Below are 22,687 nucleotides of genomic sequence, written 5' to 3'. Positions count from 1 at the left end.
AACCCAGTCCGCCGCGCATACCCGGAGGGGCGGTGACGGGAGCCGGACTAGAGGCGGGGTTCCGGCGCCTCAGTGTAGAGCGGCGGAGAGCCGTGACCGTCCGCCGCCGCTCTGGCCAGTCGCGGGCAGCAAGACAGCTCCAACTCGAAGGCTCTTAGAATCATAGAAGGGTGAGGAATTAGGGCAGGTGGATGGAAAACGCAGGCGGCGACCAGGGCCTGGATGACCGGGGATTCTGAAGGCGCTGCTCCCGACTGGAAATGACAGTTCTGAGTGCCCGTGGAGTGGGTTCCGGACGTAAGAGGGCTTCTGTGAGCCGACCAAGGCGTTGGCATCCTATGGACGCCTGTCACCACAAATGGCCGTGGGTGCCTCAGTGGAATCACAGCGTGAGCCTAGCCCCCAGCTTATGGAGTCAGATGACCAAGGGAGGACGGCGAAGATGGTAGGTACTACCAGCCAAATCAGGGTTCGCAGTGGCTGCGGAGCACTCCTGTCCAGGTCAGGAGGTGACTGGCATTGTGGGGGAGAGGCAGTCTCTGGATGTGGACTACAGGGGCTGATGGTCTGAGAGCAGGAGGTGGAGGAAAGGGGGCGTCTGCTAAAGAGTCAGGTGCAGTGATGGGGAGGAGGGTGTCTGTGTCTCACTGGGGACCGGTCAGAGCCGAGAGAATACTCCAGGTGAGAACATGTGTCTGTTGAATTTTTGGAGCCCAAGGTAATTGCAGCATAGGCCCAAAGAGTTCCATTTGGTCCAAGCCATAGTCCACAGGATGTGGGACATGGCCCCCCACATCTCCAGGGTGGGCACCCAGCCGGCTGAGCTCCCCCGCAGCCCTGTGCTCAGGGCCCCAGTCTACTACTGGCCTAGCTCACCAAGCCAGGCCCCACCTGACTGCTCAGCTGCCTTGAACCATTCTGGGCATAAGCTGCTCTCTCCACCCACACACTCGCCCCCACCCCCAACCCCCGCCCCTTCTTCTCCAGGCTTTGAATCCTGAGGCTGCAAGAGGCATGTAGTTCATGTGCAGGGTGGGTCCCTGGTCACCCCCAGGAGCCAGGCTCTGAGAGCACGAAGTGCCGTGGGGCGTTCGAAGCGCTGTGGACTGTGGGTTTTATTCTGGGCATGGGGGCCGATGCTCAGTCCCCCAGCAAGACAGAGGCCTCGCGCACATGTTGCCGGACCACACGGTCCAGCAGGGCATGCACATCGCGGGCAGCCCGCGCCGCGGCCTCCAGCACCTGCTCCAGATGGTCCTCATGCAGCCTGGCATCCATCTCCAGCAGTGCGATCTGGCCTGAGGCAGGCAGCAGGGCCAGGGCCAGCTGGGGGCCACCAGCAGCTTCCTCCACGTGGCTGAGGTCTGCCAGAGGTGTGCCGTCCACAAAACCGGCTGAGCAGGCGCACACAAAGTCCCGCATAGGCACCCCAGCGTCCAGCACTGCCAGTGTGGCTGCGTTCACACAAGCTGCATAGGTCCCACCATCTGCCTGGAGCACCTGCAGGGACCCCCCCCCCAGTGGCATCAGTGCACTGGGCTGCCGACCCTCACACCCTTCCGGTCCCTGGGGGGAGGGCTGCTGCCTGCTCACCACTCACCTGCACATAGATGTCAATCTGGGAGCGAGGATGCAGCTGTGTCAGGATGGCCGCCTCGAAGGTCTGACGCAGTTGCAGGCCCATCTCACAAGACTTCCGATCCCCATGTGGCCGCCGCTTGCGCTCACCTGTGCTGAAGGTTGCAGAACTGTACTGACAGTTCACCAGGGCCCTGTCTGGCAGGGCTCGTGCCCGGGAGCCCCGGATCTGGGGGGAGAAAAGACACATGAGCCAGGCCCATTCCTCCCAGCTGACATTAGCCCTTCTGGCTCAGGCCTAGAACTTCAGCCTCCCTCCTCCCTCCCCACTACCTATAACATCTCAACCAGTGCAACTGAACAGTCTAAGCCACCATCACTGCTGGATCTCCTCTGTCTTACAGGCCTGTTTCCATCCCTGCCTCATCCCCTCCCAACCCAGTTTCCATTTGTAGCCAGAGCCAGTATGTTTACAAATATCAAGTCTGCTTCTGTCTCCTCTGCACAACCACATAACCTGCTCACCTTCCAAAGGCTCCCCATCACATGTGAGATAAAACCCTGCGTCCTACCCCTGGTCTACAAAGCCATCGCTAGAAAGCTCTCGATCTCATTTGGAATTATTCCCCATCTGCCCCAGCAGCAGCCTTTCTGCTCCGCAAACGTGCCACGCTTGTTTCCACCCCCTCTGGCCTTCCCCCTCCTAACTAGTCTCCCCCAGGAAAGCTGGGCTCCTAAACTCATGCGCTAAGCAAACTTTTTTTTCAGTGCCTGTGCTAGCAGGCACCGTTACGGCGCTGGAGACATGGCACTAAAACAGGCGGCTTTAAAGTCCCTCTCCTCCTGGAGCTTATGTTCCAGTGGGGAGACCAACGAGAAAGAGAAGTTAAATTGGTGTCTGAGGTGACAGATGCTGAAAAGCAGGGAAGCGTGTGGTTGTAGGGGACGGGACTTGAATAAGGTGGTCTGGGGAGGTATCATCCAGGCCGTGAAGTCGGAGTAGAGAGGTGAGGAAACGAGGGGGAGCGTGCCTGGCGCCTTGCAGAAGAGCATGGAGGAGGGGAGGGCGCAGGAGACAGTGGCCGGTGGAAAGGGCAGGGACCACCGTGCACCGCGGCGTAAGGACTTCCACTTTTAGTCCGATTGAGCCTCGGCCCGGAAGATGTGCTGCGTAAACGGAGACGCGCCGGCCGCCGCCTCCCGAGCCTGCGCCCACCCGCCCGCGGTGCCCGGCTCGCGCACGCCCACTCGCCTCGTGCGGCCCGTAGACCACCGCTAGCGCCTTGGTGTTGCCCTGCTCGATGTAGGCCGAGCCGTCGGCCTGCGCGAACACGCCCATGCGCGCCTGGATCTTGCGCAGCTCCCCGGCACGCCGCCCGTCTACCCGGTAGCCCTGGTCCGACAGGAGCTCCAGCCCCGCCATGTTGCTCTGCCGCCAGACGCCTCTGCGCGAACTACGGTTCCCGGAGGCCCGGATCCCCACTTCCGGTCTCCCGGAAGTCTAGCGTTTCCGGCGGGCCGGCTCCCCGCTTCCGGACTCAAAGTTACGGTCCCGGGTGGCGTCATTGTCCTCGTTGCCGCCTTCGGGGGACTTGGGCGGTGCTGGCCCAGGAGGAGAAGGCTGTGCCCGGGGCCGTTTGGGGAGCTTTTCTGCGGCCGCCAGGGCTGGAGACCCGCGGGAGGCAGGATCCCCCGACCGCGTCCCTATGTCACGGGGCTGTTCTCACGGCGCCCTGGTCGTCACGCCGCGCCTGTGCCCCGCGCCGGGCTCGGCGTTGCTTCTCTTTGAAGCCTGGAGTCTCCTGGGAGGTTCGCGGGCGGGACCAGCGAGGGCTGGAAGCAATCCTGGCTTCGTCCTTACGGGCTTCCAGTTGCTCCGCAGTCGTAAATACCCATTCTCCCAAGTTGGGACACTTTCCTTCCTGTTTAGTGTTTCCTTTTGTCCATTTAAAAATAGACATAATTTTATATTATGCATACACATGGGCACAGTTCTTTTCAGAGCAGTTTTTTTTTTTTTTTAAACGGGACTTTATTGGGGAACAGTGTGCACTTCCAGGACTTTTTTCCAAGTCAAGTTGTCCATTCAGTCTTAGTTTGTGGAGGGGGCAGCTCAGCTCCAGGTCCAGTTGCCAGTTGTTAGTTGCAGGGGGTCACAGCCCACCATCCCTTGCAGGAGTGGAGAAGTTGAACCTGCATGCCAGCCTTGTAGTTGAGAGACTACTGGCCCATGTGGGAATCGAACTGGCAGCCTTCGGAGTTAGGAGCACGGAGCTCCAACCGCCTGAGCCACCGGGCCGGCCCCTCAGAGCAGTTTTAATGTTGTTTTCCACATTGGCTTGGTTTTTCTGTCTGCACACCCCCTCCCCCCATTGACTTTAACCTAATAAATGGTCATTTGCATGTTTTTCTCCGTACATACAAATTATACACAAATACAGGAAGTTGTATGGGTATAGCCATAGTGGCTTTTGGAATTCTGGTTGTTTTTTAAAATGGGGTCATTTCATACACATTCTGTTTTTCACCCCAAAAATACCTTATGAAATCCATCTAAATTGTCCTGTGGAACTCATTAATATTTTGTTGGCTGCGTGAAACCTGTGGGGTAGTTGTGCCAGGATGTATGCCCCGCCACTGCCCTTCGTGGGGCATGGCTGTGTGTCCTCAAGTCCAGAATCCGCCCCTTCAAAGGCAGTTACTATCGCTAACCTCTTCTGTGCAGCTGTCACGCTAACTTGTTTCTCTGCAGGTCTGGTAACTTTTTGTTGAAAGCGAAACACTTTAGATAATCTATGCAGTGGCCCTGGACCATGAGTAGCCAGTCGCTCCATGGGCTATGTTGCTGTTTGAGTAGTTTATTCGTTTAGTGGCTTGTCTGGGCCAGTGCTGTGAAGTCAGTTTCCTGCCAGTGTGCAGCTGCTGATGTCACCTCCCAGCCCACCCCCTTCCCCCCCACCCCAGTGCTTATATTTAAGGGTAGCTCCCCAACATCTGGGTTAGCATGGCTTAGGGTTCAGCCCCCTGTTGGGCAAAGACTGCTTGAGCTCCCCACCAGTGAGGCACTGTCCTCTGCTGCTGGAGAAAGATTGCCCCCTGTACAGCCAGTGTAATGGGCGGCAGAATCCCCGCCAAAGACGTCCAGGTCCTGATGTCTGATAGCTGTGAATGTTACTTGTATGGTAAAAGGAACTTGGCAGATGATTACGTTAAGGATCTGGGAGCTTGTCCTGGATTTTCCAGGTGGGCCCCAAATGTAATCACAAATATCCTTTTAAAGTAGAAGCAGAGGGAGATTTGGATACGGAAGACAGAAGGTGAGGTGACCACAGTGACAGAGATTGGAGTGATGTAGCCCAAGCCAAGGACAAGGGAAGGAAAGAATTCTCTGGAGCCTCCAGAAGGAATCATTCCTGCTGACACCTTGATTTTAGTGCGTAACACTCAGCTTGGAGTTCTGGCCTCCAGAACTGAAAGAGAAGAAAGGTCTGTTGTTTTAAGGCTTCCAAGTTTGTGGTAATTTGTTAGAGCGTTCTCGTAACTGCTCGCCACTAAGGTAGCCATTGTCTTCCACAAAACCACACAGCCTCCAGAGAAAGCCAGCCTGCTCAGCCTTGCTGTGGAGCTGCTAGCCTCCCAGCCCGCCGCTCACCCTGGGCGGGAGCGGGTGGACGCCTGCTTCACCCAGAGCAGTGCCCCATATCTATGGGGGGGATGGGAGGCGTTGTCCTTCCCAGTGGAACCTCCACCCTGCAACTGGAGCCCCGAGTTCTGGCCTCTGCCCCCTTGGAGGAGAGCCTTCAGAGTGGGGAGCTGGGGTTGGGCAGCAGCAGTTTCGGGCTCAAATGCCACTGATTCCTGCTGCTCTTACCAAGACTTAGTCGACCTCCTGGAACAAATGCTGTTTGCCCTTTGGTCAATATCCAGAGTGAGAGGGTCACTCAGCCTGCCTGGACATCCTACCCCTGCCAGCCCTTTCACGGTCAAGGCTTGGCACCAGCTCGCTGTCACTTCCATCACATTTCTCTGGTCAAAAATAAGGCACATGGCCAGTTCATTCCACGGGATGAGAAATGGACTGCCCCTTGAGGGGAGGGCAGCACGTGCATCTTTGGGTTGCAGGAATTGGCTGCCCGGTGGGCACACCTTGCACGATCCCAGGACTGTGACTAGAATGGATTTTACGCCCAACATTAGGTTATGTTATATGGCGAGCTGAGGTATCCTGGCTGAGCCTCACTTCACCAGGTGGGCCCCTCGAAGGGGTGAGGCCACTGCCAGGCTCCTCCGGCAAGGTGGAATGGGTTGCTTCTGCCAGGAAGGAGGGCGCATAGCAGTTGGGAGAGTAGCTACTCAAAGTCCCATCCCAGGTCTCACAGTGCTGACTTCCATGGAAGAGTACACATCGTTTCTGCCTCTTTTATCATCAAGTCCCAAGCTTCCTTCAACTGGGAGGCTGTGCTAGTTTTCTGTTGGGTAACAACTGATCGCGAAGCAGTGGCTTAAAAGTGCATCCGTTAACTCACAGCTCTGTAGGTCAGACGTCTGTGAGTACAGTGTCTGCACTGAGTGCTTGGATTTGAATGACTGTCTGATCCGACTTCCTTTCAGCATGAACAAATTTCTTTAGTATTTCTTGTAAGGTAGGTCTGCTAGTACCAAATCCTATTTTTGTTCATCTCAGACTGTCTTTATTTCACCTTAATTTCCAAATGATCGTTCTCCAGTACACTGGGTAGGATTCTTGCTTGAGCTTTTTAACGACTCCGAGGATGTCATCCCATTGTCTCTGGCCCCCACTGTTTCTGATGGGGAATTAGGTGTTGGTCTTCTATGTGATGAATCATTTTTATGTTGTGACTTTTGAGATTTTCTCTGTCTCTCAATATTTTGACTGTGATATTTCAGCTCCTAGAGGCTGTCCACATTCCTTGCCACATGGAGAATCTCCCTGGCATGGAATCTCTCTTACACATTGCCTCTCTTTCACCAGGAAGAGGCCTGTCCTTCGAGGGGCTCACCTGATGAGGTCAGACTCAGCCAGGATACCTCAGTTCGCCACATAACACAACTTAATGTTGTTCGTAAAATCCACGCCAGTCACAGTCCTGGGATCATGCAGGGCGTGTCCACTGGGCAGGAAACCTTGCGCTCTCATAGAATTCTGCCCCCACAGCTCACCTTCCAGCTTCCAGGGTGTCTGAGTTGAAGTTGACTGGTCCGAGCCTGTCATTTTTTGGGGGGTAATATCACTAGTTCTGTCAGAAATACTGTACTCCATAATCCTTAGACTTAGGGTTATTTCCGAATTATAGGAACCATTAAAATGGTCATTATTTCTACTGAGATTAAGTGCAGCTGCCACCATGTGTCCTGGAACACTGCTCTCAGAGGTGTCACCCCACAGCCGGCCCCAGTGAGAACTCCCCACTGGAAGTCACCATGCCACACTGCAGCAGCTGGGAAAGGGCCACGCAAGTTCCAGGAAAACCTACCGGTTAATGAGTAGAAACTGCACTGAGCAAACCAGTTAATAGGAAACGATGATGTGAAATAAGCGATAAACGTAACATGAGGAAAACACTCAAAATGACGGCAACAGAACTGTCCCGTTAGAAGACACACTCCATGAAGGAAGTCCTTCATATGTTGGAAAATGGAAACCCAATTGTCAGCCTTGGGGGTGGCTGCCCGCCCCAGGAATCTGCTGTCCTCAGACCTGTCATGGGGCCTGCCTGCTGCCTGCCCCTGAATGGAGGGCCACGTCCAGGGCACCACCCTCCATGTGACAATGCCACTCCCTGTACCCCTGCAACAGGCCCATCTCTTGGCCTGCAGCCCCAGCCTGGCATGCTCGCTGGCTCACCGCTGCTCTTGAGCTCTGACTAGCTGAGTTACCACTGTCCAGCTCCTGCTGCTGCTGGGCCAGTGGCCCCTCCCTCAGGGCAGCTCAAACACCCTCCCTCCTGACCCTTCAGACGCTGTGCTGGCCATAACCACCTCGGGGACCGTGCCCAGTCACCCAGCCCCACAACCTGGCATAGGCAGGTGGGGACGGGCAGATGGGCAAGTGGGGATGCCTGAATCTCGACTCCCTTCCCTGCAACACACCCGTACTGGGCAGAGATGAAGGAGTTTCTGTCTTCCAGGAGGGGTCTTCCTAGAGGGACTCCAAGGCCAGCGCCTATCTGGGCTGCGCTAGTCATTTGGCCCTGGGGGAGGCTAGACATCAGCAGTCCGCACGCCCTGCTACTGGTGGTCAGAGCCACTGGGCCGTGGCTCTGAAGCCCCGGAATGTGGCCGAGGTGCGGGGGCAGGGGTGGCACTGACCTCACAATGCTACGCTCCGCTGTCCCTGGCCAGCCCGCCAGCTGCTGGCCGCTGCTACCCCCACGGCCAGGCATGTCCCTCCTCAGCAGCTATGAGGGCCTGCGGCAGGAGATCCAGCGGCTGGCGCAGGAGAACGAGGAGCTGCGCCAGCTCGTGCAGCTGCTCCAGGAGAACCAGGAGCTGAAGCAGGTGCTCAGAAACCGCAGCGGCAGCCTGGGCTTCTGCGGCTCTGGGCTCCTGGCTGAGGTGACCTCCAGCCCGCGGCTGCCCCGGCACAGAACCATCAAGTTCAAGGGTGCTGAAAGACGTGAGCTGCGGGGGGGGGGGGGATTGGGGGGGGTCGGGGGGGGGGGGCTCTTCCCGGGGACCCAGGAAGCTTCCCGCATTCAGCTTGTGCCCAGAGATTGAAAAGGGGCTACGACATGCTACAGAGGGACATGGAGCAAAGCAAGGGACAAGGGTAGAGGTGGGGCTCTTTTAATAGGGTGCAGCAGATGGTGACAGACGATGACATCACTGAGAAAGTGACATTGGAGCAGAGCTGGACCAGAGTGAGGGAGACATGAGGCTGGGGTGGAACTGTCCCGATGAACAGTCTGTGCAAAGGCCCTGAGGTGGCAGTGAGCTGGGTGTGCTGAGGCCATGCTAAGGCCAGTGCTGGTGGAGTGGAGGGCAGACGGGGACCAGGAGGGTCTTACAGGTCAGAGGGAGCCTGAGGGCAGGCTGTGTCCCCCCCAGGGCTAGTACCCTCCAGGCTCCCTGACCCATGGAGGCTGGGGTGGGGTAGACAGCCCCTGTCCTGGTGAGAAGTGACAGCGCTTTAGCTAGGGCGGGGGAGTGAAGAGTGGTGAGGCCTGGATATATATTTTGAAGGTTGAAGTAAGAACAGGACTTTTTGCAGGTTGGGCTGGGGTGTGAGAAGGAGGGGCTGGACAGTGGTTCCTAGGGTTTGGCCAGACGCTGCAAGTGGGGAGCTGCCCCAGGAATGGGCAGATGGGAGGTGACCCCAAACCTCACAGAAACAGCACTATGCTTGGGGAAGCCTCTGGCTGTGCAGGGTCAAGGGGAGACATGAATGGGCAGGTGGGCTCGCTGAGAAGAGCAGGAGCCAAGACAACTGGAGCTGTGCCAAGGGCTGGGCAGGGACACGCCAGCCCAGCACCATCCTGCCCTGGATCCCGCTGGAAAGGCCCGCCTGGCCTTCCTCGGGTTGCTCCCGGCGGAGGGCGGAGGGCGGAGGGTGGAGGTAGCCCGGGCAGGCCAAGCCTGACGCAACCGGGAGGGCCGGGCACGCCGGGACTGGTTGTGCAGGGGGCGGGCCCGCTTCCGGGGCGGGGCGGGCACAGGCAGGGTCCCGTGGTAGTGCAGCCGGAACAGACCAGGAGCGACTTGGAGCTACCAGCCAGGTGGGCCCTGCACGGGGACCCTCCCGCCACCCTCTCCGCAGCCCCCGCCCCACTTCCCGCACCGCCCCGCTCCTCCCCTCCCCGTCACCTGCGCAGGCTCCGCCCCATCCCCTGTCCCCCACGGCCTTGGCCCAAAGGTCGGGCCATTGGGAAGTGGAGCTCCCCAGACCTGCCCCCAACCCCGTGCTTCCTTCTGCTAAGAGAGCCAAGACACCCTGCTCGAGGGCTCCGGCGACTTTTCCCCCTCTGAAAGGTCTGCTGCAGGCCTTGGGTTTCCATCCCAACCCAGGGCACTGAGAACAGGGTAATGGGGGTGGGGGGAGGTGGCAGGCTTGGCGCACAACCTGCCAGCTCTGGCCTTGCCTCAGGCTGCCCTCTGAGCAGGGTCCTGCAGCTCTGGCTCCTCCCAGAGCCCATCCTGGACCTGGAATTCCCCATCCCAAATGTGCCCTGGGCTCCCCACCTGTGGATGACTCCCATCCTCCCCGCTGACCCAAGCTCCTCTGGCCAGTTCTCCCAGCCGAAGAGTCACTGCTGGACTCCAGTCCCGTCATCATGGGCAGCCCTGAGGGGCGCTTCCATTTTGCCATCGACCGTGGAGGCACCTTCACAGATGTCTTTGCCCAGTGCCCAGGGGGGCATGTGAGGGTCTTGAAGCTGCTCTCAGAGGACCCTGCCAACTATGTGGACGCACCCACCGAGGGCATCCGGCGCATCCTGGAGCAGGTGGCCATGGCAGAGCGGTGGGGTGAGGAAGGACCCTGGAGCCAGAGGCCTGACATTGACCATGTGGTTCCCAGGAAGGGGGCATGTTGTTGCCACGGGACCGGCCACTGGACACCAGTCGCATTGCCAGCATCCGAATGGGCACCACAGTGGCCACCAACGCGCTGCTGGAGCGGCAGGGGGAGCCGGTGGCGCTGTTGGTGACACGTGGCTTCCGAGACCTGCTGCATGTAGGCACCCAGGCCCGAGAGGACCTCTTTGACCTGGTGAGCTCACCATGCCAGTGGGAGGCTGGGTCATGCAGCTTGTTTACCCAGGGGTGCCATGGCCGCTCAGGGAGGGCAGTCCTTGGAAGGGTCAGTGCCGGCCCAAGGCCACCAGCTGATAGGCAGAGAGGAGGTTCCAGGCACTTGTAGCAGGATACTGCGTTTCCCCAGCCTTTAGAGTGGTCACACATTGTGCTGTTCCTGTCTGCCACTATGCCCTGTCCTGGACCCCAGGTGTGGGGCAGCCCAAGCCACCTGTTCAGGGCGAGGGGTGGGAGTCCACCCCACCCCCAATGCTGGGTTCTGGGAAGGAGCTGCCCTTATGGGTGCCCGGCTGTTGGCCACACTAAGATGTCTTGGGCAGAGAGCCGCTTGCTGGGTGGGCCTTGCCCACCCCTCTGTCTTCTGAGCCTGTGGACTGGCCTGTTGGGACTCCTCCCCCCCACCCCCCCGCAAGGACGCTCAGGCCAGGGCGTCCCTGAGCCTCTGCCGGCCCCCAGGCCGTGCCCATGCCCGAGGTGCTGTACAAAGAGGTGCTGGAGGTGGACGAGCGTGTGGTGCTGTATCGTGGGGAGCCAGGAGCCGGGACGCCCGTCAAAGGTGCATGTGCCTCCAGTGTTGGGGTTTGAGGGCAGCAGGCCCAGACAGGCCTTTAACCGGGTGGCAATGGCTTCCTGGCAGGCTGCACAGGGGACCTGCTGGAGGTGCAGCAGCCCGTGGACCTGGGGGGCCTGCGTGGGAAGCTGGAGGGGCTCCTGTCCCGGGGCATCCGCAGCCTGGCAGTGGTGCTCATGCACTCCTACACGTGAGTGTGGGGGGTGGGGGGGCTGCTTGGGGTCAGGGGAGGAGCCTGGTGGGGGGAGGGGCCTGGTGGGGGGAGGGGCCTGGTGGGGGGACTCGAGGGGGGTGGGGGGGCCGGGAGCCAGCCAGGTGGGAGGTGCAGCGCCCTGGCTTGTCTTCGCAGGTGGGCCCAGCATGAGCATCAGGTAGGCGCGCTGGCCCGGGAGCTGGGCTTCACACACGTGTCACTGTCCTCGGAGGTCATGCCCATGGTGCGCATTGTGCCCCGGGGACACACAGCCTGCGCTGACGCCTACCTCACACCTGCCATCCGGCGCTACGTGCAGGGTTTCTGCCAGGGCTTCCAGGGCCAGCTCAAGGTGAGGCCTGCCGCCCTCCCTCCCCCGACCCCTCCCCATGTCTGCCCAGCTCCTCACCGCCCCCTGCCTGCCCACAGGATGTGCAGGTGCTCTTCATGCGATCTGATGGTGGCCTGGCACCCATGGACTCCTTCAACGGCTCCCGTGCTGTGCTCTCTGGCCCCGCCGGGGGTGTGGTTGGCTACTCGGCCACCACCTACAGGGCGGAGGGTGGCCAGCCTGTCATTGGCTTTGACATGGGAGGTATGAAGGCTGAAAAGTGGGGTTGGGGTAGGCTCAACAGCCAGGCTGGACCCTGCCAGGCATCCAGGTCTGTGGGGTGACTCCTCATCCTCCCACCCCAACACCAGGCACGTCCACTGACGTGAGCCGTTATGCTGGGGAGTTTGAGCACGTGTTCGAGGCCAGCACTGCCGGTGTCACCCTCCAGGCCCCCCAGCTGGACATCAACACAGTGGCAGCTGGTGGGGGCTCCCGACTCTTCTTCAGGTCAGCCCCTGCATCTGGGCCGGGACCCTCAGCCCTGCGTCCCAACCCGCCTCCAATTTCAGTCCTCCCTCCCTCCCCCAAGGTCCGGCCTCTTCGTGGTCGGGCCGGAGTCCGCAGGCGCCCACCCTGGCCCTGCCTGCTACCGCAAAGGTAAGGCCGTTGTGTGCCCTGCATGCCCCTTGCTGTGCTGCCCAGGCCCACCCACCCCTTCAGCCCACCCCCACCCCCGCGGCCCACTCCTGGTCCCAACTCCAGCCCCCAAACCCCATACCGTGCATACCTCCCAGGCGGCCCTGTGACAGTGACAGATGCTAACCTGGTCCTGGGTCGGCTGCTGCCTGCCTCCTTCCCCTGCATTTTTGGGCCGGGAGAGGACCAGCCACTATCTGCCGAGGCCTCCCGAAAGGCCCTGGAGGCTGTGGCTACTGAGGTCAACAGCTTCCTGACCAACGGGCCTTGTGTGGCCTCCCCGCTAAGCCTGGAGGAGGTAGCCATGGGGTTTGTGCGTGTGGCCAACGAGGCCATGTGCCGGCCCATCCGTGCCCTCACACAGGTATGCTTGCCTCCCAGCCCTGTCCCCCTCAGGCAACCCCACGGGGTGAGGGATAGGGAGCCTGACAGGGGAGGGTGAGCCCCTCACCCTTTCTGGCTTCCCAGGCACGAGGCCATGACCCCTCGGCCCATGTGCTGGCTTGCTTCGGGGGAGCTGGCGGTCAGCACGCGTGCGCCATCGCCCGGGCCCTGGGCATGGACACGGTGCACATTCACAGGTGTGTCTGGGCAGGGAGCACATGTCCTGGGGGGGGGGCCGGCTTCAGGAGGCCCCCACCCTCATCACTGAGTGGCCTGTGTCCATAGACACAGTGGGCTGCTGTCGGCACTGGGGCTGGCTCTGGCAGACGTGGTGCATGAGGCGCAGGAGCCCTGCTCGCTTCCCTACGCACCCGAGACCTTTGTGCAGCTGGACCAGAGGCTGAGTCGCCTGGAGGAGCAGTGTGTGGAGGCTCTGCGGACCCAGGGCTTCCCCAGGTGGGGCTCTGCGGGCGGCGGACTGGGCACAGGGCTGGCAACATCCCAGCTGCCCTCTAGGCAGCTGTACCGCCTGGCTTCCCAGCTGTTGTTGGGGTCTCTCTGCGGGGTGGTCAGGGAGGGCTGGACTCCGAGTACTGTGGGCGGAGGCAGGTCAGGCATTCTCGAGGGCCCTGCGTGAGCGCCCCACCTGCCTCCTGCACAGGTCCCAGGTCAGCACTGAGAGCTTCCTGCACCTGCGTTACCAGGGCACGGACTGCGCCCTGATGGTGTCCGCACACCAGCACCCGGCCACAGCCCACTCGCCCCGTGCTGGCGACTTTGGGGCAGCCTTCGTGGAGAGGTACGTGAGCTCGTGTCCTGGGAGCCCTGGGGAGTGGCCTGCCGGCCTGGCCACTTTGCCCTGACGGCTCCCTTGGGCCGGTGGGTGTAGGTACATGAGGGAGTTTGGCTTCGTCATCCCTGAGCGGCCAGTGGTGGTGGACAATGTGCGGGTGAGGGGCACCGGGCGCAGCAGCCTTCACCTAGAGGATACCCCCAAAACTCAGACTGGTCCTCCTCGGGTAGACAAGGTAGGTGGCCCTGCCTGTGCCCACCCACCCACGCCCACCCACAGGGACACGTGAAGCAGTGAGGGTGCTGGACCTCGGAACCTCACTCACCCCACACCTCCTCAGGTGACCCAGTGCTACTTTGAGGGGGGCTACCAGGAGACCCCCGTGTACCTGTTGGGAGAGCTGGGCTATGGGCACAAGTTTCAGGGGCCGTGCCTCATCATCGACAGCAACAGGTGGGCTGAGGCCTGGCCAGGGTGGGGCGGCGGGGGTGCAGCTTGGGGCCACAGCTACTGGGACCTGGGTGGGCTGTGGGGCCCCGGTGTGGGGTTCTCTGGCCCCACGCTGCAGGAATCTGAAGGACTCTGGGCTCTGGGGTCCCTGCATGGCTGGAGTGTCCTCTGGCTTGGGGATGTAGGGTCCCTGGCTGGAAAGGGGATGTGGCCTGGCTCCTCCAGCCCCTGTGCACCCCTGCCCCCAGCACCATCCTGGTGGAGCCAGGCTGCCAGGCAGAGGTAACTGAGGCCGGGGACATCCGCATCTCGGTGGGGGCTGAGGCCCCTAGCACAGTGGGCGCCCAGCTGGACCCCATCCACCTGTCCATCTTCTCACACCGCTTCATGAGCATTGCTGGTGAGTGGTGACACCGCATGCCTGGGCACTGCCTTCTCCCTGTAGTGTCAGATGGCGGTCTGTCTACTGGGCAGAGGTGGGCGCTGGCGGCACGGCTGGCAGGGGTGTGCAGGGGGAAAGCGTCACCCAGGGGAGGGGCAGAAGCAGAATCTTGGCTGGTGACAGGGCGGGCAGTGTGGCCCTGACTCTAGCAGGTCTTGGGCAGGGTGAGTGCCTTCCTCCTGCCAGCAGCCATGTGACCTGGCTTTGCCTTCTGCTTGTGCCAGGAGATGGGCTCAGCACAGTGAACCTGTCTGTATAGTCAGGACAGGGGCACCAGGACTTTACTGTTCTCAGCAGGGCGGAGGACTGATATGGGGCCACAGGTCCTTGCTGGGCTCCAGGCAGCAGTGGGGGGTGGGGGTGCCCCTCACACAGGCAAGACATGGCCTGGCTGTGGCCTCACTGTGCCCAGGTGGGCCACCGCCATCTCCAGGTCCTGGCTCTGGGCTTTGGAGGCCTTAGAGGCCGAGGGTCCTGCCTCTCCATACCTGGGGCCGTGCTCTGGGTGGGGTGAGGCCAGCGGGCGCCTGGTCACTCTGTGCCCCCAGAGCAGATGGGCCGCATCCTGCAGCGCACGGCCATCTCCACCAACATCAAGGAGCGGCTGGACTTCTCCTGCGCCCTCTTCGGGCCCGACGGGGGGCTGGTCTCCAATGCTCCCCACATTCCTGTGCACCTGGGCGCCATGCAGGAGACGGTGCAGTTCCAGGTTCGGAGGGTCCCTCTCTCACCCCCTTCTCCAGCCCTGTCCCTGCACCCTCCCCACTCGACACCTGTCTCCTGGCTTCAGATCCAGCACCTAGGGGCTGACCTCCACCCTGGCGATGTGCTGCTGAGCAACCACCCCAGCGCAGGGGGCAGCCACCTGCCAGACCTGACCGTCATCACTCCGGTGAGGGCTGACGCCCAGGGGCCCCGGGGGCAAAGGCGGCCGCACAGCTCACCGTTGCTGTCCACCCCTAGGTGTTTTGGCCGGGTCAGATGCGGCCTGTGTTCTACGTGGCCAGCCGTGGGCACCACGCGGACATCGGGGGCATCACACCAGGCTCCATGCCCCCCCACTCCACCTCGCTGCAGCAGGAGGGCGCTGTCTTCCTGTCCTTCAAACTCGTCCAGGGGGGCGTCTTCCAGGAGGAGGGTGAGCGGCAATGGGTCTGGGGCCGGGAGATGGGTTCAGTGGACTGGCACACATGGCTGCTGCCTATAAGCCAGGCTGGATACTGGGACGCAGCCCACCGGCCCAGGCCTGCCTCAAGACTGGGGGTGCCAGGGAGTGACATCTCTCAGAGATGACCAAAGGAGCTGAGTTCTGCCTGGGCCCAGGAAGGCCTCGGTGGTTTGGGGTGGGGAGTCCACCAGGATACCCAAGGGGCCGTGTGCAGGCGGGGGAGGAGCCTGTGTTGTGGTGTTCGTAACCATCACTGGGTTTGCACTAGGCCTAGGGGCTGCAGAGAAACTGCGGAGCCAGGGGCTGCAGTCTTGTGGAGAGCTTTCCTGGGCCCAAGTCGCTGGATAGTGGGGCAGCGGGGAGGCTGTGAAGGGCTGCAGCTGGGCCCGCGCTGGCCTGCCTGTGCGCCATGACAGTCCCTGCTTACAAGCAGAGTGGATGATGGCCCAGGGGAGTGGGGTGGGGACAACTCTTTTGGAGGTCAGAGTTGGTATTTGATTGGATTTGGGGGTGGGGCGAGGAATGGGCACAGAGCTGCTGCAGTGGGGCCTGGGGGCAAGGGCAGTGGAAAATGCAGAGCCGGTCTGAAGCCTTAGGGATCTGGGAGCCCCAGGGGTATCCCAGAATGAGAGGAGGTGACGTGCACAGCATGGAGGGTGGCATAACAGAGCCACAGACTGCTGTGGGTGCCAAGGACACAATTAGAGTGATGTGGGTCTGGCTGCTCCCTTGGTCCATGTGGGGTGAGGCCAGGGGCAGGGACCATGGGACGGACATGTACAGGCACGTGACAGAGGACCCAGTGGCCAGGGAGCCTCAGAGAGGACCTCAACCTAGGCTGGAGAGCAGGGCTTTCCTGAAGTGGGGCCTGGTCCCTGGGACCAGGAGCAGTACTGCTTGCCAGGGGCTGGAGGCCTCGTGCAGATCTGTTGGAGTGCTGCACAGACAGCCACCTTGGTGGTTAGCTTTGGGGGCAAGTGGGGGCCACACGGCTGAGGGGAGTGTGAGTGGGAAGGGTCAAGGAAAGTGGGTGGTTTTTCTCTTGGTAAAGAGGAGGCCCAGAAAAAGCTGGAGGGAGTGGTGTCCAGGTGGTGGGGAGAGAAGGCAGGAAGAGTCAAAGGAGGGAGTGTTTGCCCAGGGTCGACTGCCCCCCCCTCCCTGCCCCTCCTGCTGTCTGCCCCAGCCTGGGGTGTCTGTGGGGGTGGGCCTGAGGTGGAAGGAGAAATGTCAGCAGGTGAGAGGAGGCTGGGGGTTCTGGGGGCACTGAAGCGGTTGACAGGGTGTGGGGAGCCAGTGAAGGGCCAATATGGGGGCCCACAGTGTCCTGCGGAGGTGCAGCAGGTGTGGAGCAGAGCAAGGCAGCCTCGGGGCTGGGAGGGTAACTCAGCGGTGACTCCATCCATCCAGCGGTCACAGAGGCCCTGCGGGCCCCAGGCAAGATTACCGGCTGCAGTGGGACCCGGAATCTGCATGACAACCTGTCAGACCTCCGTGCCCAGGTGGCAGCCAACCAAAAGGGCATCCAGCTGGTGGGGGAGCTCATTGGGCAGTACGGCCTGGACGTGGTGCAGGCCTACATGGGCCATATTCAGGTGGGCCTGGGGATTGGAGCATAGGGGCAGCTCTGTGCCAGCCCCCAGGCACCTGGGCAGGTATGGAAGGGGGGGCACCTGGCCCACCTGGAAGGTGGCTCGGCTGCCTCTAAACATACTTCCTGCCAGGCAAACGCTGAGCTGGCTGTACGGGACATGCTTCGGGCCTTTGGGACCTCCCGGCAGGCCAAGGGCCTGCCGCTGGAGGTGTCTGCAGAGGACCACATGGACGACGGTTCCCCCGTCCGACTCCGTGTGCAGATCAACCTAAGTCAGGTCCGGCGGCGGGGGCGGGGCCTCCTCTGGCTTCTGGGGCGTGGCGGCCTGGCTGCTGACGACCTCTCCTCTCCCCTCCCCTCCCCTCCGGATGGTCAGGGCAGCGCGGTGTTTGACTTTAGTGGCACCGGGCCGGAGGTGTTTGGCAACCTGAACGCACCGCGGGCCATCACGCTGTCTGCCCTCATCTACTGCCTGCGCTGTCTGGTGGGCCGGGACATCCCGCTGAACCAGGTGCGCAGGCGCGTCCTGTGTGCGAGGTCAGCAGGTCGACCTGGGGCGAAGCTAGCAGATGGGAGGAAGCTGGGGGTTCTCGGGGCGCTGAAGGAGTCAGCACGGTGTGGGGAGCCAGTGAAAGGCCAAGATGGGGGCCGAAGTCAGCCCAACAGCCCAACGACCGACCGATCCTAGAGGCGCTAGTGGTGGGGGAGACGGATATCTCCCTGTTGCCCCTAAGAGCTGGCCTCCCCCACAGGGCTGCTTGACGCCAGTGCGCGTTGTGATTCCTAAAGGCTCCATCCTAGACCCGTCCCCTGAGGCAGCCGTGGTGGGCGGCAACGTGCTCACGTCGCAGCGAGTGGTGGATGTTATCCTGGGGGCCTTCGGGGCTTGCGCCGCCTCCCAGGTGCAGCAGGCGGGCGGGCGCTCCCGGCTTGGGCTTGCCGGGGAGGGGGGGGGGGTTGGGCCACGGGCTGGGCGCACAGGGAGCGAATGCCGCCCCAGCCCAGCTGCAACCGCTTGACTCGCCAGGGCTGCATGAACAATGTGACCCTGGGCAACGCCCACATGGGCTACTACGAGACGGTGGCGGGCGGCGCGGGCGCGGGCCCCGGGTGGCACGGGCGCAGCGGCGTGCACAGCCACATGACCAACACGCGCATCACCGACCCGGAAATCCTGGAGAGCAGGTGAGCCGTGCGGGCGGGGCAGCTGGCGGGGCGGGGGGTGGAGCCAGAGCGGCTGCCCTGAGCCCGTGGCCCGCGCAGGTACCCAGTAATCCTGCGCCGCTTCGAGCTGAGGCTGGGGTCCGGGGGCCGCGGCCGCTTTCGGGGCGGTGACGGTGTTGTGCGCGAGCTGCAGTTCCGTGAGGAGGCGCTGCTGTCGGTCCTGACCGAGCGCCGTGCCTTCCAGCCTTACGGCCTCCACGGTGAGCGCCTCTCCTCCCCTCCCTTCCCAGCCCAGCTTGTTCCTCACCCCCCACCCCCACGCCGGCCCCATCTCCCCTCTCTCGCTAGGTCTCTCCCTATCTCCCCACCAGCCCCCCACCTCTCTTCCTTCTTTGCCTCCTGGGCCACCCCACCGCTCTTCTTCCTGCAGGGGGAGAGCCTGGTGCCCGTGGCCTAAACTTACTGATCCGGAAGGATGGCCGCACGGTGAATCTGGGTGGGAAGACATCCGTACCCGTGTATCCTGGGGTAAGGACTGTCGTCCGTCGCGTCCCATCTCCATCCTCCCTGCGGCCCCCATCCCACAGAACGTGAACGGAATTGCAAAAATAATTCCAGTTTAATTTAGCTCCTGAAGGAAGGGGGGCTGGACACCCGGCCCCTGGGGCCCAGGCCAGTGCCGTGGATGCGGCTGTGGGGATGGAACTGCAGCGGGAGGCAGGCGGTGACCATGCCCTCGCTGAACCCGCCCCTCTGCTCCACAGGACGTGTTCTGCCTCCACACACCAGGTGGCGGGGGCTACGGGGACCCGCAGGACCCTGCCCCACCTCCGGGGTCGCCCCAGCAGCCCTCGGCCTTTCCAGAGCGGGGCAGCGTCTACGAGTACCGCAGAGCCCAGGAGGCTGTGTGAGGGAGGGCCCACACAATAAAAGAGTCATTAAGTCGCCCTGTTCCCGAAGCGACCAGCCATGCTCACGCTCTGTCCTTGTCTGTCTTTCCACCCGGCGGCGAATCGCGCCGGTGTCTGCCTTAGGAGGGCATTGAAACTCGGAGCCGAAGTCCCACGGCCAGGTGGTCTGTGAGCCCCGCCAAGGCGGTGCTGAATGTCACCTGTTCCACCTCCTGGGGGCGGGAGTCAGGTTGAGGGGTTGCCCCAGCGCCAGAGGGCCCAGCGCCCTGAACTCTGGCACTTACTGGGTTCAGCGGACCTGTGGGCGCTCCCCGGTAGGTGATGTAGTCCAGGCGCCGGCCCTGCCAAGGCTTAGCCCGGCCGCCTCCGTGGGGAGGGCCTGCCAGGTAGCGGTGGCGCCCTTCTTCCCGCTCCAGGGCCCTGAGGAGGGGCGGTGTCGTCAAGGCCGCGGCACCGCTCCGTTCTGGGCGCTGTCCAGCCTTCCCCCTCCCCACCCCCACCCCCACCCTCCCGCCCCCGTAGCTGCTCACCTCCGCAGCATCTCCGGGGAGCAGGCCACAGAATGGCGGAGCATGGAAGTGCTCAGTATCGTTCCTGAGGGAGAGGTACCGGCGAGAACACGGGCATGAGCCGGAGTGCGGGCCATCGAGCCTTCCCACGGTCCGCCCCCGCCCAGACGCTGTACCCAGGGCCCAGGGCTGCTCCCGGCGTGTGCCCAGGCGGCAGGGGTCCTGGAAACGGCTGAAGAGCTGATGCTCCTGCTCCTGCGCGTGATCTGCAGAGAAAGGTCCGCGCTCAGTGGGCGGGGCCAGGGCGTCTGGCCCCGCCCCGCTGAATCCTGCACTGACCTAGCGAGCAATTGTCGAAGTTCAGGTCACCCAAGAGCACGCTGAAGGCCACGGCGTCGTCACTCTGGCGGCTCTCGGCCTCAAACTGCTCAGCCCAGTCCAGCAGCAGCGTCAGCTGTTTACAGCGCAAGGGCCCGTCCTCTGCGGGGGGAGGGAGGAGAGAGGAAGGCTCAGCCCAGGTGCCATTCCGTACCCCGGAGACACAACGGAAACCCCTACCCCCCTCCCTGCCGGGTTCTTATCTGTGAGCCCACTCAGGCACTCCACGGGACTCGGGGTGCCTGGGGCAGTGAACAAACGGTGTGTGTGTGACTTGGGGGGACGGAGGTACAGGCGAGGGTTGGGACCCGCCGCCGCCACGCAGAGGCGGATCGGCCTGCCCACGTGCAGACGATGCAGCCCGACCGGCTCACCACTCGGCGCATGCAAATGCGTGCAATGCAGGAAGCCCACGATACGGCGCCCGTCCAGGATTCCCAGCTGCGCCTGCAACACCACGGACAGCCACAGCAACCCTAGCCTGTTCGACCCCACGCCCCGCCCCCTCGCTGGCTGGGGCGTGCCGCAGCCAGTGGGCGGGTACCTGTGCAGAAAGCAGTCCCTTGGAGGCCAGCGCGTCCTCGCGCCGAGCGTTGGGGAAGGACCGGAAGACGGCGCCCAACAGCGGGTAGCGCGAGGCCAGCAGCAGTCCGCTGCCCAGCAGCTTGAGGTGCGGCCCATGCTGCAGGCCGAACGTGCCCACGTCGTACAGCACTGGGCCCAGATTGGGCGCCAGGCAGCTCACCAGACGGCGCGCTGCGCGCAGATCAAACACCTCCTGCAGGCACACGAAGTCCAGACCCGCAGGCACTGCGGCTATCAGCACCCCGCAAGGCGCCCCGGGCTGTGGCGGGCTACAGCCAGTAGCCCCATAGCGCGAGGGCCGCAGGCCGGTGAGCAGCACGGAGCTCACAGCATCGGCCCGCCGCTGGCTGTGCTGTAAGTTGCTGAAGCGTGCTAGCCCGTCGGGGAGCAAACACAGGTTGGCGCTGAGGAAGCTGAAGCAGCGAGTGGGCTCAGCTGGGGGGCGCCAGGGCACCGGTGGCTCCCAGCACTGCGGAGGGGGCTGGTAGCAGAAGGGGCGGCGCCAGGCTTGCAGCAGCAGCCAGAGCAGCAGGCCCGGCAGGGCCAGCGGCAGGCCGACGAGCAGCAGCAGCAGCAGCGCCGCTCCCGCTCGCGCGGCTGCACTCAGCCATCTCAGGCCGCTGGGGTGCGCCACTGGCGCCCAGCAGCCCAGCAGCTGGTCCAGGGTCCAGTAGGCCGGGAAGAGCAGCATGCGGGCCAAGCTGTGGAGGGCATGCAACACAGGGTGCGGGAAGGGCGAGGGTCGGAGGGCGCCAGGCTCCGGGGGCCAGTCCGGCGGGGATTGCATGGCGTGCGAGGCTCCTCCGCTACGGGGCGCCCCCGCGACTCATTTGCTTCCAGCGTTGCTTGTCGATTTGTCGGTGCGTCAGCGGGAGCTGCAGGGGAGTCACAGGGGTCAAGGCCAGGTGGCGAACCTGGGTACGAACCCGGGGAGGCACTGGGCCGCGCGAGAGCCTGCGGGCGCGCGCGGGCGCAAGCAGAGATGTGCGTCGGGGAAGGCGCCCTTTCCTCACCCGTGCGAAATCTCAGCGGCGGTTGGAAAAAAGTAAAGGGAAAGCGAAAGGGACCCTGGCCTCGCAGTCCCGCCCCAGGTCGTCTTCGCCCCGCCCCGCCCGCCTCTGAAGTCCTCACAGAGAACCCCCAGACCAGCCTGACGGGAGCAGGATCTGGGGTGCAGCCGGCATCAAGCGGTGGACGACCCTTTTTAGTGCGGGAGGGCGCTGCGCTAACGAGTTAGGTGTGCGCTGCGTCTCGCTCCCTCCCCCTCCTGCGAGTCCGAGTGGACTAGTCCGGGCGCTCCTGCTGCCAGACTGCGGGATCTACACCACCCCCACCGTCTCCCCAGGGAAGAATGCTCAGCACCTCAGTCAAAAGACAGATGAGGGACGAACTCGGAGCGGCCTAACAAGGCACCACACTCAGCGCCCCGCAGATTCCCCACAAGGCGGGCACACAGCGGTTGACGGCTCTGTGACCCTACCCCAAGGAGCTTCTAATGTGGGCGGTAGGGTCGGACCGTTGGTTCTGCCCTGCACAGCCGCTCCGTCCGGGCTCGCGAGCCAGGTGCAAGCCAGGTCCGCATCTACCGAGCTCTCTCGCACCCGCTCCTCTGGTTTCTGAGACGAGCTGCCACAAGCTCCCTCCTGCGCTGCCGCCCCCGACCCCCATTTTTCTAACTCGAGTTGTGAACCAGTCCCTACAGCTCCCCGGGTGGATTCTTAAATAGCCCTGCACTCCTGCTGACAGGGAAATGGAGGTCTTCTCTCCCCGCCTCCCAATTCTCTAGGAATTCCCGATCCCCTTTAGAAATTCAGGTTTGGGACTGGGTGTTTCATGGCTACTGTGCTAGAAGATCTATACCCATGTCGATTTCTACCCGTCTATGGAGTCCTTCCCTGCCCTTCCCAGGGGTCTGGCTGGGTCCCCGGAAGTAGCAGGCCAGGGTGTGGGGAGGGCAGAGCCATACCGCCCCCTCCTCAGCCCGCCCCTCCACACACACATCTCCTTCCCTGCACCCCTCCTAGTTGCTGACATGATTCCTCTGTTTGAACCCAGGCCCTGGGGCCTCCTCACACCCATGCCCTCCCTTCACAGCTGCAGCCTCCTGCCCTTCCCTCTTGCAGGCTGGAGGCCACTCTGTGGGCTTCCCCACACTGCCCTTCTGTTCT

The 22,687-nt window shown here is 62.6% G+C and overlaps 3 protein-coding genes across 7 annotated transcripts; 1 reads left to right on the top strand and 2 right to left on the bottom strand.

Moving 5' to 3' along the window:
• The first annotated feature begins 306 nt into the window (after positions 1-306).
• On the top strand, positions 307-19,106 carry OPLAH (5-oxoprolinase, ATP-hydrolysing). 4 transcript variants are annotated; one of them, XM_033126221.1, is made up of 27 exons: positions 307-445; positions 9,826-10,040; positions 10,115-10,306; positions 10,807-10,906; positions 10,988-11,111; positions 11,271-11,466; positions 11,544-11,709; positions 11,817-11,955; positions 12,038-12,105; positions 12,243-12,508; positions 12,613-12,725; positions 12,814-12,984; positions 13,190-13,327; positions 13,418-13,556; positions 13,662-13,774; positions 14,020-14,171; positions 14,762-14,922; positions 15,004-15,105; positions 15,177-15,351; positions 16,789-16,973; positions 17,103-17,249; positions 17,349-17,483; positions 17,725-17,874; positions 18,000-18,157; positions 18,236-18,396; positions 18,567-18,664; positions 18,901-19,106. In XM_033126221.1, the coding sequence occupies exons 2-27, from the start codon at positions 9,870-9,872 to the stop codon at positions 19,045-19,047; spliced, it is 3,867 nt and encodes a 1,288-aa protein (XP_032982112.1). In that variant the 5' UTR covers positions 307-445; positions 9,826-9,869; the 3' UTR covers positions 19,048-19,106. The 4 variants fall into 4 exon arrangements, with proteins under 4 accessions (XP_032982112.1, XP_032982109.1, XP_032982110.1 ...); XM_033126218.1 differs by lacking the exon at positions 307-445 and adding an exon at positions 7,860-8,215; XM_033126219.1 differs by lacking the exon at positions 307-445 and adding an exon at positions 9,184-9,314.
• EXOSC4 (exosome component 4) lies at positions 1,101-3,479 on the bottom strand. Its single transcript, XM_033126348.1, has 3 exons — positions 2,831-3,479; positions 1,601-1,807; positions 1,101-1,500 (listed from the first exon to the last, which is right to left on the bottom strand). The coding sequence occupies exons 1-3, from the start codon at positions 2,999-3,001 to the stop codon at positions 1,141-1,143; spliced, it is 738 nt and encodes a 245-aa protein (XP_032982239.1). The 5' UTR covers positions 3,002-3,479; the 3' UTR covers positions 1,101-1,140.
• LOC117033866 (sphingomyelin phosphodiesterase 5) lies at positions 18,737-21,621 on the bottom strand. 2 transcript variants are annotated; one of them, XM_033126321.1, is made up of 8 exons: positions 21,533-21,621; positions 20,479-21,394; positions 20,309-20,381; positions 19,896-20,036; positions 19,733-19,822; positions 19,578-19,641; positions 19,332-19,467; positions 18,737-19,259 (listed from the first exon to the last, which is right to left on the bottom strand). In XM_033126321.1, exons 2-8 carry the CDS (start codon positions 21,304-21,306, stop codon positions 19,167-19,169), a joined length of 1,425 nt encoding a protein of 474 aa, XP_032982212.1. In that variant the 5' UTR covers positions 21,307-21,394; positions 21,533-21,621; the 3' UTR covers positions 18,737-19,166. The 2 variants fall into 2 exon arrangements, with proteins under 2 accessions (XP_032982212.1, XP_032982211.1); XM_033126320.1 differs by having other exon boundaries at positions 18,737-19,467.
• Positions 21,622-22,687: the final 1,066 nt, after the last annotated feature.

Source organism: Rhinolophus ferrumequinum, chromosome 14 (assembly GCF_004115265.2).
Source record: "Rhinolophus ferrumequinum isolate MPI-CBG mRhiFer1 chromosome 14, mRhiFer1_v1.p, whole genome shotgun sequence".
Taxonomy (NCBI): Eukaryota; Metazoa; Chordata; class Mammalia; order Chiroptera; family Rhinolophidae; genus Rhinolophus; species Rhinolophus ferrumequinum.
Note: the sequence above shows the minus strand (reverse complement) of the source record. Positions and strands in the feature narration are given on the sequence as shown.